Source organism: Apostichopus japonicus, chromosome 8 (genome assembly GCF_037975245.1).
Source record: "Apostichopus japonicus isolate 1M-3 chromosome 8, ASM3797524v1, whole genome shotgun sequence".
NCBI lineage: Eukaryota > Metazoa > Echinodermata > Holothuroidea > Aspidochirotida > Stichopodidae > Apostichopus > Apostichopus japonicus.
The window spans coordinates 7,328,136-7,340,296 of record NC_092568.1 but is presented as its reverse complement, the minus strand read 5'-3'; the positions used below and the strand labels follow the sequence as shown (position 1 = coordinate 7,340,296).

The window sequence follows — 12,161 nt, the reverse complement described above, 5'->3', positions numbered from 1 at the left end:
AATATATGTCATTGAATATTCCACAAAACAACTTTTTTATGGCCACGAAACTGTCGAAACAGGATTTTCCACTACTGGTAGAGATATAAAATATTGGGAATTCTGAAATTCCTGCAAATGATGCCAACTTCCCTCAAGTTAAAAGTCTGGGTGAGTTGGCAAGGCCAGTCAGCATGAAAGAGAAAAAACTTTTTTTGCATTTCTGTCACCAAAGTTGCACATCTTTTTGGTTGCTATTTTGCCTCACAGGTGCCATCTCCTGCGATCTGGGGGGTGCTGAAATCTCAAATTTTCTCTGTACGCTCCGCGCCAACCATGGTGGCGCTCCGCTTAGATACTAACCTCCGGCCCCCCCACTAGAAAGAACAGCCCCCCCATGGCCCCCCACTCAAAAAATCCTAGCTACGCCACTGACGTTAATTGATACGTGATAATCGCCTGCCTTGCAAACTTTCCACTGTTACATACCCTCAAATGGCCCTGGCGAGACCATTGATGATGTGCATCTTTGTAGGCTACAAGCAGAAAATTTAGTGATGAAGGAAACATTTCCACAGAAAGAAAACCAATTACAAATATCATGTTACATATACAGACGATTTATTGACGATGACAACGAAACAGACAGATCGTGATTTTTTTTTTTTTAAACAGTAGATATTCACTCGATGACGTCATTTATAACACCGAATCAGATCCGGAAGACGAGTGACGTAGCCGACTGACACAGAAAACCTGCTTTCACATCCAGTCCTGAAGAGATGAACCAGCAACCCTTACGACATCCCCGCCATTACCGCACCTATAGCCACCGCCGCAACCCAAACCCCGACCCACCCTGGTGGTTAAATGGCATCAGTACTGCAGGTAAAGGAGGTGGTCGCCTGTTGAGATGTGAAATGAAAGCCAAGTAGGAATATTTAAGTGTAAAAAACCTGCAGATCGTAAGATATACTTTTGTGTTCGCTTTCACGTCTGGATGTTGTTAGGTTAAGGCACTCGAATAAAGTTAGTTTTTGACGTAGTGCAACTATTACATATATGCCAGATGAACCTTAAGCCCGGGTCACATCTGCGCGATTCAACACGCGATTCAACTCGCAATACAATTGAAGGTTGAATCGCGTAGTTAGACACGGGTATCAACTTGTTGCGCAATAAAAGTTGCGCCGTCGATTTGGGTTGATTTGCAATAGAGCAATGTCCTAATCAGCGCAACTTCTCAGAAGCAACTTTTCTGATTCGCGTGATTTTAGTTGCGAGTTGAATCGCGTGTTGAATCGCGCAGATGTGACCCGGGCTTTACGTCATCGAATACAGCTTGCTATGATAACTACCTAAATGTTCGCTCAATAAAAGAAGTCTGATATAAACATGTATATAAACCTGTTACATAAGTGTTGTTAAACATTGTTGTATATTTATCATTTTCTGGACAGGTTTTTGTTGTTTTCAGCAAAATACGAATGATATTTTTTAATGAGATGAAGTACTTCGTAACGTGCATATGTAACATATCTAACGATTTAGAAAACAAAAGGAAGTTGTCACGGAGAAGACTAATAATGCTTGAAGTTAAAAATGAACCACTCCCATCTTCATAACGTAATGCAAAACAAACACTACTCAATTGACATATCTTGTGCTGCATATCCTACTAACTCACCATTACCGAAGACATTGTCTCCTTTCCCTGCTGGGTGGGTTTGTTTGATAGAAATAAAGCCATCTGTTGGTAAGCAAAATATACACAGTGATAATGGGTCTTTGGTGTACATATTAATATCGAAAGCTACGGTACGTTGCAATTCGAATGGAAAGATAATTTGAGAGTCGAAATATTTTAATCAGCTTAACACATATAACTGGTCTATTCATGACAACTGTTTCTTGTGCAATTTTGGTACCGTACTTTATGACACAACTAAACATAGCTCATGTACTTGAAGTAGGTAAGGGATATAACGCGTCACAGTTAATAATATTTACAATATTTACAATATAACATATATACCAACCCGATTGCCGTAGCTCTATTTCCTCGGCCTGAAATTCGTAGCTTCCATCTGACAAAGAAAGAAAGATGTAAGTTCACTGTCACGTGACGAGCACACTATAATTATAACATGTTTCTATAAGAGGCGAATACAATTGACGCATGCGTAAACGAGAATTTTTATTTTAAAGTTCTGCAACCGCTATTCCTAATAGATAAGAACAAAAACTTATAATGGAATAAACTTCCATATTACTTTAATATATATTATTCATATGAGGTTCAACTCATGACCTTTGACACATGACAAAATATTACCATCGCTAGAAGTCTCCGAGAAGCTTTGGCTGTTATAAGTATCATCTGTAAAAGAGGAAAATATTAAATATAACATATATATGTTGCTCTGTCGGAAAAGCGCTTTATGAAGTAGGTGGATTAATATTAGCAGATAGACATCGTCATGTATATTATTGTGTAAATGTGTCATAAAAGATCAAGTGCATACAAGTTCATTTTAATTGGTTAACATCTAACCGATTATAAAAAGGAAGAAAAACCAATTGGACGATTATCACCAAATTACCCAAAAAAAAAAATAAAAAAAATAAAAAAGTATCAGTCTACAACCTATAAAATAACTTGTGTAATTAAGCAAATGTTAATTCGTTGCTGTTGTAATACCTGTTGTAAACCTTCTTCAACATTATATAGTATCCTGTTATAAAATTGATGATTGCATGGTTATGTACTGAAAAGGAATCCTGTATATACCTGTGCGGGTCACCTGGTTAGATGACGTCACTACAGTAGTGGAAACTCCATCTGTATTAAGACAATAAGATGAAAAATTGTCATATCAAAAACAAAAGGCATGAAACTATTATTCCTTCACAAATATCAGAAATATTTACCGTGCAGTGTTTCACAGTTCAAACACAATTATATGGGAAATTTGTTACAAAATAATAAGCAAATGAGAACGAATTATTAATATATATATATATATAACTTACGGGAACCATGCAACAAAATTGTCTAGAAAGCCCATCATATCTCCATAAGAAAAAACCTAGGCCGATATATGCTGAGGACTGTATCATCGCATTAGTAGACTGTTCAGATTCATTCTAAAGATTTAAGATGTCTTTGTGTAACCATTTTCACCTGGCTTTTGTGACGCAAGAATAACAATATATTTAGTCCGAATTTCCGATTATATTTACTACTAACTTTGGTCACAACTTTAATACAGGCGGCATTTGAAATTCAATCCAGTGAATAATTTGTTCTACGAACTTAAACCAGAGAGCAAAGGAGGAAGGAAATTGACAACAACAAAAAAGAGAAAGAATTTGGTAAAAGGAAAGCTGTGAATGACATAAACCCAATAACGACGATATCGAACTCCTACCCTCCTCTTCTTTCCACTGCATTGTCTAAAAACAAAAGATAATTCCTACCAGTAGTTTCACGCTGATCCTCCCGTCACCCTCCCCATTCCCTTGCTCCGTGACCCCGTCACAATGTCACACTCCTAAACAATCGATGGAGACCTACCAATGAATTTACGCTGATCCTCCCGTCACCCCTCCCCCATTCCCTTGCCCCGTCACAGTGTCACACTCCTAAACAATCGATGGAAACCTACCAGTAGATGTACGCTGATCCTGGTATACTGTAGATGTGTTCTCTTCATCTGAAAGCAAACGAGAAACAGAATGAAGAATGATTATTTTCTTCGTCCTCTCATATTTTAATCAGAAGAAACTACCTTGAACTACCAAGTCGATGGTTGCTTATCCTGATCTGTACGTTGTCATATTTCATATAATGTTGATAAATATGTCATTATTATAGTCATTGCCTACCTGATACAGTGTCCTCTGTGCCACTGTGAGATTGAGTCTGGCATGAAGTCCCATCTGAAGAGGAAGCAAATAATGATCACTATGGAAATGCAAGTCTCTTCCATTGTTACTTCAATCACTTTTTACGTTATTTAATGTTACTATTTAAAAGCTATTGGTAGTGTATAGTGTCAATATAGTAAGTTCGCATTCATTTGAGATTTACGTTGGTACCACTTGCGCGATGAACAAAGGAAATCCAACTCACCACTAACACTGGTCTGAATGGCAAACTGTTTGTTTGTTGTTGTTTGTTTCCCAGCTAAATGATGAAGAGAAAACAGTCAATGATTCAAAAATGTAAAGCGTACAATAATTGGTTACTTCATGAATAACAGTTAGATGAAATACCAATTACTATAGCAACGGATGATAAAAGTAGATTGAAACATATACATATAGTTATATAAATATAGTTATCTATATAAATATATATATATATAGTTATATATATATATATATATATATATATATATATATAAATATATATATATATATATATATATAAATATATATATATATATATATATATATATATATATATATATATATATATATATATATATATATATATATATATATATATATATATATATATATATATATATATATATATATATATATATATATATATATATATATATAGGCCAAATCTACTATTGTATCTAAACAACTGAAGATGATGAAAAATAAACCAAAAATTTTGGGTACTAGATTTTGAAGCTGACTTGCTGATGGAGGCCTTAATATTAAATTTAGAAATATCAAACGGTTCAGCCTGTGATCATAACGTAATAGCAAAGTTCTTGTACGTACGAATTTACCATATGTTACTATAGCCTATTGCTTCTTACCTACTACAGTGTACTCAGTGACGTGACTTAGCTCGTCTTTACCAATCCCAGCAACTATGGACAAGTAGAAAAAAAATCGGTCTGAGAAATTAGGTATCTTCTACAAAGATATAACTGTTGTCGATGGTTATGATAGACTGTTCGTATTTAACGATACTTTGTGCTACTGTAAAATGATAAGAAGGAATGCTCAGTGGCGTGCGCATATGGGATATGTGGGCGGGGGGGGGGGGAGGGGTCAGGGGTTAGGGGAATGGCCTCCAACTTCCATCATCTGTATCATGTCACGAATTACCATAAAATAGTAAGAACCCATATTTTGGAGTTAAAGGCAAACTGTATATGTTTCGTCTTAAAATGATTAAAGGGAAGGTGCTTACCAGAATAATCAGATTGTTGAATGTCCTCTGTGTAGGAGTTAGTTAGTCCGTCTGTTAATTAAGACAAGGTAGTAAGAGATATATTCAGAAAAAAACAAGTAACAATAAACACTTAGTTAACAGTAATGTTATAAGCAACAATATAAGTACATTCATATTATTAACAAAGATAACGTATATAAACTGCATATACTGTTACTCTACACTGTTATAGCATGACGAATAAAAGCATCCCGGGCAAAAGAATAAACACTTTATAGGCATGCAAAAATGATTAACTGAATATTCATTTTTTTCCCTTAAAACAATATCCTGTATTGATTTAGTACAAACCTTGGGTTTGAATTGTTAGTTTGTTCGCATTCAGTTGGTATGACGACACCCCATCTGAAGATGAAATGAAAAGCTCTTATTATCGGCAAGCTAGGTCAGCCCTAATAAAAGCATTTCTTATACTTAATGAAGAGACGGTATGCACAAAGGTATTTGCTCTTCCCGCCCATTCCGCCCCTCCCCTTTGCCCTCGCACCCTAGCCCTTGCCAAGTCTCTTAAAAATGCCTTCGGGTCACGCCACAATCCACGGGTAATGTTGGGTACAACGAATCTACTATTCAGTCCCTGAATAAGCGTTCTCTTCTATCCAATGAGCATAGACCCAAGTTGACACTTACCAGTCCAATAGTGCATGTATTTGGTAGCTGTCGTAGTACCAGTTGGATCTGTAATAAATATTTGAAATGACGATCGTTTAAACTAGCAGCTTTTCACGCTATCATTAAAGAGAAATACATTTAGCAACCTCATGAAGCCGGTAATCTCGACTCGTTATGTTTTTTCCGTTAAGTTGTGCGCTTTGGTCCTACTCGTTATGTCTAACTTTAATTAGCAACTTCGAAGTACTTTTCCCATGGACTATATAGTATATATCATCTTCACTTGATACGGATTCAGTCCATGCATTTTTATGGCAGGCTAATTTTATATCTTTAATTATTTTTTAATCTGTAGAGTCTGGGTTAACGCTATTGCATGTAGCAGCTTCAAATTAGTTTATTCAACATCCTAATCAAGAGTGCTACATACCTCATGTATACTTAAAATGCATGTATAATGAGATTCACGTTAATTTTCACAACCAAATTGACGTGCATACCTGTTAAGGTTTCTTCTGAGTTTTGGATCTGTTCAGGTCCTGTTAACAAGAAAAGAAAAGAAAAGATCAAATTTCTGATATTTTGTGACACTTCAGTCTGTCAATAATTTTTTCTGGTTTTAAAACTTAGTTCATGTTTACAATTTCCAGTGCTCAGTACTCACCAGTTGAGCTTTTGAAGGTATACTGGTAGAAAGTCAAAGTGTAACCTGAAATGTTGAAAAGACGTGAAGGAGTTCTTATCAAAATTTGTAAACAACCACAAACAATTAGCTATGAAGCTGCAGATAAACGCCTTAGTCAAGCACTCTCGTATATATTTGGCATACCACCTACCACACCGCCCCTGCCCTCCCCCACCCCTCTCTCTTTCTAACAAACAAGATAATAAGACAACCATAAACCTTTATTTATAACTGTATTACCGTACCTTCATGTCTCGTTGTTGTGGTCTGCTGGGTATGTTGACCCTGAATATCTGTGTGAATACAATTGTGGAAATATGTAAAAACAAATAGTCAAAACGTCGTTTTCTTGTGTATTTAGTTTGTGACTCATCTGATGTACTGAAGTCTATAGGCCTATAAGCGTAGGCTTATAAATCGTTTATTTGTATGCAACAGTTAAGAAAATAAAGTAATTATAAACAAATCTATCTTACCAGACCAGGTGGAGGTAGTATCATCTTGGTGATACGTCTCGAGGGTAGCAGGGGTGTTATTCTGCTCCACTACAAAACAAAAGATGACGTCATTATGTAATCATACCCTGACGAAAGAGCTGGTTTCATGTGAGAGGGATGTGTGTTTGGAGAGGGGGGGGGGGGGAGTAAAGGGGGCTTGGTCCAACTGCTTTTATCACGTAAGAAGACATTCATTACTTTTCTAAAATATTGTGTGCAGGTAATGAGAAACCCTGCTGGATATTCTATATTCAGTGATTATGCTTCATTTCCAACTGAAATTATACGTAATTAATTAAACTAGCGATTGTGTGTTTTTCTAATCATGTTATTGACGTCCAACATTGCAGGGACTCTATGGCGATAAAACAAGTTGCGTCATATCTTTGTTTGTTTGCTTAGTGATGTGACCAAGGCCAATCAATGAACACGAAACCAGCTGTTGCATTTTTTTCATATTCTTTTCTAAAGCCTTTAGACTCACCTCGAGGCAAGGTGGGGATCCCAAAGTTACCATTTGGAATCAAAAAGGTTCTCTCAGGATCTGAAATAAAAGATGAATAACAATTAAGGAAATCCCCTAGCATGAGTATCGAGCACGTGGTTATTCGTTCTCTTTTCTTGCCTTCATTCTGGCAATAATTACATAACAAAACAACCGACTAACCGTTCTTATGATCGAGAGGAAAACTTGAAGGAAGTCCTTGAAGGAGGCATTCTGTGGAAACAAACAAAAAACGCCTCAAAGAGTAATCAAAGACCACCATGTGAACATTCGTCGACATTTTGTCCATTAAATAGTGAAATTAGAGGAAATTATGGAACATCTCATGAATATTTATGTATATGTATATCAGTTTATCTAAACACGAGTATCGTTTGTAACTCACCTTCAAGTTGTGCCAGCACAAAGTCAGGGTAGAATTTTAACTGGTCTTGAAGCGTAAGATCAAGGAAGACTGAAAAGAGCAGAAGAAATGTTAGCATATATATATTTTTTTAATAATTTTAAAAAATTACAGCATTTTACTGAAAGTTTGATTTTAAGAAACATAGAATTTCGGGTATAAAGCAAAAAATCAAGTAATATATCCTTTTATACGTCAAGAATATTCATTTTCAGTAAAAGAAGAGAACATTTGATCTTACTGTAATGGAGATCTTCACGCATGCGCAGGGTTTGCTCTAAAGTAAAACAGAGAAGTTATATTGTCATTTCATTTGAACTTAATAAGGCGAGGTTATTGACTTAACTTAACTACATCAGTCAATCAAAACAAAGAAACACAGCAAAAGGACAAGAAATTAGAATATACAGCTGTACAATGAAGTGACATTATTAATTGCTTGCATGATGGTGGAAAATTCGTGTCTTTATTTAGAGTGAGATATAAACTGTACGTCTATAATAACAAAAGTTGGTACTATGAAAAAAGTATTTCCTTTAAAGTTAGTAACTTGGAGAACAAGCGTGAAAAAAGTACCTGATGTTAAGCAAAGAAGCGCAGAGGAATCATCTCCGGTCACGGGAGATTCCCGATTGAAGGTTGTCCGTTTTAGATCTATGCGTAGAAAAAGGATGTATAACTTAATGTTAAAGTCCATTTATATCAATGTTAGAAATATTGATACAGCGCCATCACTTTCATTCATTCACTTATTCTCTATTCCAGTATAAACTTACAGATAGTTGATAAATAGGATTTAAAAAAATCATATAACAATTAAGAACCTGAAGAAAAAGATTACGACATATAGGCTATAAACGTTTAAGAGATTAAGAAAATAATAAACCATAAAATTCGTTACAAAAGTTATCGGAAAGCTACAATGAAAGAATGTAAAAAAAGGTTCTGTACAAAGAGAGCTGTTCTATAAACAAAAGTGTTCTTAAAGAGTGATATTCTAAAACATGGAGTTATATTTGGATTTCTTTCATTACAATTTCTTTAATTGCACAGAGAATTAAGCAAGTCTTACAAATTCATTCCTAGCAGATTCATAGATCATAATATACACAAGATAATCTTAATTAAGTTTGAAAAGTTTTGAACAAAATTTAAGGAAACTTCTTATTCTTTTCTTATATTTAACTTTTACAACAAGATACCTAACTGGAACCGCATTTACTAGAGTGGGCAAGATAGACACAGTAAACAATAAGTTGTCTCGCTGGAAAAGTATGGGACAGTGTATATGCTAATGTTGGAACGATGTAATAAATTGTTATGGTTAGTAATAGTTAAACTTATCGTCGCTGCAGACTCCTTATTAAATAGTGTAAGAGGTACATGCTACACACGAGCCCTGAATTATAGTTCTCTGTTCTTTAATATTCATTAAACCTTTTCGCTTAACATTGATATTTTCAAATCAAAATTTCTTGGGATTTCTTTGGATTTAAAAGGAGATATTTCTGCTCAAACTAAACAATTTTAGAAATAAAATTCCGATAATCGTCCTGATATATCCTATGTGACTCCGCCAGCTAGTTTATAGATGAATAATTAGAGAAATCAATCGTAAGTGACGGTTACATTTCCACTCAACAACATTATGTATTTATCCACTATCATTATTCATGTTCTCATTAGCACCCTCCGCCCCCTCCACCCCATGGACACAAAGTGATGCCTTGGCCTTCTTTATATCAATGATCGAGTGATTTCACACACGTAAATGCTTGAATATCATTGATGACTTACGAGAACAATAAACTAATATCTTACCTTTAAACGGAGGACGGTACCCGTAACATCCTTGTGGAAGGATGTATTGAGCTGAGGGTATAGACGATAAGTACACTTGGGTAGTTAAAACAGCGAACGGGTACGGAAATGTGTTTATGTGGAATAACTGAAATACTAATACATATCATATAATTAAAACCTAATGTAGACAAATTGATTTAATTTTCTGATTGTAAAACAAGTATGAATCAACAGTCACACAATTACAAATTTGACTACTTTTCTATTCCGGTGTTTATACGTTGGAAATTAAAAATATCATTATTTTCAATGCAATCGACTGTTAAGATACTGTGGGTGAATGTTAACTTAAAATGCGCATTAAAACATTCTTTTTGTTGATAGTAACTTACCTCGTCCATAGGCCAGGAATTTGTTGAAATTCCCAAACATGTAAGATGAAGCATAATAGCTTGCCAAGGAAAATGTAAAGAACATTTTGAGAAATCGCACAATAGACTTATCTTCAACGAAGAGCAATTGCAATAATACATAACATATACGTTACCAAGTTTAACTCGGTAAAACTTGTCATTTTCTCTGTGACGTCAAACACAACCAGAACGCGAGCGCAATATTTCACGCAGTGTTCTTCGAAGCTGAACGCAACGGGTCACGCTGAGTGTAAATCTGTATGTATCTACTGCGGCTAACATATTAGATGCCACAAAATCATCACATTTGTATTGGATACAGTAATTACGCGCAAGTTTCTGCACGCGTCTTATTATGGAGGAGGGTCTGTTCTACCGTATGTCATACCATACCTAGCCGTGCAACATTTAAGCTCATAGGTAGGCATAATTTTTATTGGTAAAGATAGCAGTATACTTCACATTACTCTTACATGAATTATTTGAAAATTCGCTCAACATTGGTTACTTTCGGGAAGATTCGCGTTTCCCAGATACTGCGTCGCGTGTGGACTGTACTGTGCAGAACCGCCCAGAAGTTACGCTACTGGTTTAAGCAGGGGATATGTTACGGCATATTGGTACTAAATCCTTGACATCATACTAAAAGCGAAGCTGAAATGCATTTTTTGTCTGCATTGCAGATAAGGTACGTCTTAACTGCAAATAAATCGGTATGTTCAGCGTGAATGTCCATCCATTCTTTCCTATACATCTTGTTAGAATTCCCGGCAGGATCAAAAAAATAAAGCGCATGAGCCTGCATGCAAGAGTATATGAATGCGTTGTTAGAGATCATACTGTAAAAAACGCGCGCGTGCCGGCGTGCACGGACTATTGCAGTGTGGAAGATGTATAGGAGTTATGTTATTCTGCGTAGCACGGGCCTGTGTTATACTAGAGTACATATGCTACGCGCAGTTGAGCGAGGGGTGTGTGCATACGGTTTCCATGTAAACTACAATAGTTACTACGTTTAGTTCTCTATATAAGAACTGAAAGTAGTACGTTTATGGACTTGACGAATTTCACAATAAAACTAGCCAACAATCTACACTGAATGTATCCATATGAGGCAGCTAGAAGTGACATCATCCTTTTAAATACTACAGGAGAGGGGAGGGGGGGGGGAATGAAAGACAAGAGAGAGGGAGGACCTGGTACAGGAAATGGGGGAGGGGAACAAGAGAGGGGGAGGGCCTGGTACAGGAAATGGGGGAGGGGAACAAGAGAAGGAGAATGTATGTGAATGTAAGATGAGTCTTACATTTGCTGATACGTCTGCTGATGAACCCTATGTTGCTATGATGATTAGAAAAGTGAGGAGGGTACATAATAATGATAATAATTATTATAAGTAATATTTATATAGCGCATAATCAGCAATTCTGCTCAAAGCGCTTTACACATGTAAAACCTAAAAGCAAATAGTAACAAAAACCAAAATATTAAATATATATAACCAATAAGGGAAAAAAATGTAAAAGCCAAAAGCAACAATATAAAAAACACCCGTACTATTAAACGATACTAAAAAAAAACAAAAAAAAAATGCATATAGTCCAAAACAAATTCAGAAGAATGTAACTTGTAAAATAGATTAAATCATAGTCAATGTTTAAATATATTTGATATAAAAAAAAATTGTGCAGAGAGGGGGGGGGGGGAGGGTTTTCAAGGGGAGGTTAGAAGATGAACATCTTTATTGTGAAAGCTGTTAAGATTTTGTGTCCTCACAGAAGTATTAATGATCCCTTTGTGCCTTAATTTGCCATTACTGATTGATCTTGCTTAAGGACCATTCTACAAAACATAAATAAAAATAAAAGTCAATTAACATAAGGGTCAAATAAATGGCTGTAAACTGTTTTTTTTTTGCTTTGAAAATTTGCTCTTTTTATTTGGCCATAAAATACTGATGATAAGATATGACATGAAAGACCTACAGTAGTTAAAAGGACGGAGACTTTATTTACGAAGATTGGTGAATGTCTGGCAAATTTGAAAACTCAAGGTGATGTT

The 12,161-nt window shown here is 35.6% G+C and overlaps 1 protein-coding gene across 1 annotated transcript; it reads right to left on the bottom strand.

Annotated features, from left to right (window-relative positions):
• Positions 1-826: 826 nt before the first annotated feature.
• LOC139971821 (uncharacterized) lies at positions 827-10,200 on the bottom strand. Its single transcript, XM_071978570.1, has 22 exons — positions 10,080-10,200; positions 9,706-9,756; positions 8,461-8,538; positions 7,867-7,935; positions 7,644-7,694; positions 7,461-7,520; positions 6,956-7,024; positions 6,725-6,772; positions 6,459-6,503; positions 6,295-6,333; positions 5,813-5,860; positions 5,474-5,527; positions 5,141-5,191; positions 4,761-4,814; positions 4,115-4,168; positions 3,868-3,921; positions 3,648-3,695; positions 2,771-2,821; positions 2,315-2,359; positions 2,019-2,066; positions 1,673-1,729; positions 827-884 (listed from the first exon to the last, which is right to left on the bottom strand). The coding sequence occupies exons 1-22, from the start codon at positions 10,162-10,164 to the stop codon at positions 856-858; spliced, it is 1,188 nt and encodes a 395-aa protein (XP_071834671.1). The 5' UTR covers positions 10,165-10,200; the 3' UTR covers positions 827-855.
• Between the last annotated feature and the right edge of the window lie 1,961 nt (positions 10,201-12,161).

What these genes read in the sequence shown, in the direction of transcription:
- LOC139971821 (XM_071978570.1), bottom strand. Translation starts at nt 10,164, where the DNA reads ATGTTCTTTACATTTTCCTTGGCAAGCTATTATGCTTCATCTTACATG. An exon ending in CACAACAACGAGACATGAAG is followed by an intron (nt 6,504 to 6,724) that starts GTACGGTAATAC and finishes TCAACATTTCAG; the next exon opens with GTTACACTTTGACTTTCTAC. An exon ending in CTCAGAAGAAACCTTAACAG is followed by an intron (nt 5,861 to 6,294) that starts GTATGCACGTCA and finishes TATTTATTACAG; the next exon opens with ATCCAACTGGTACTACGACA.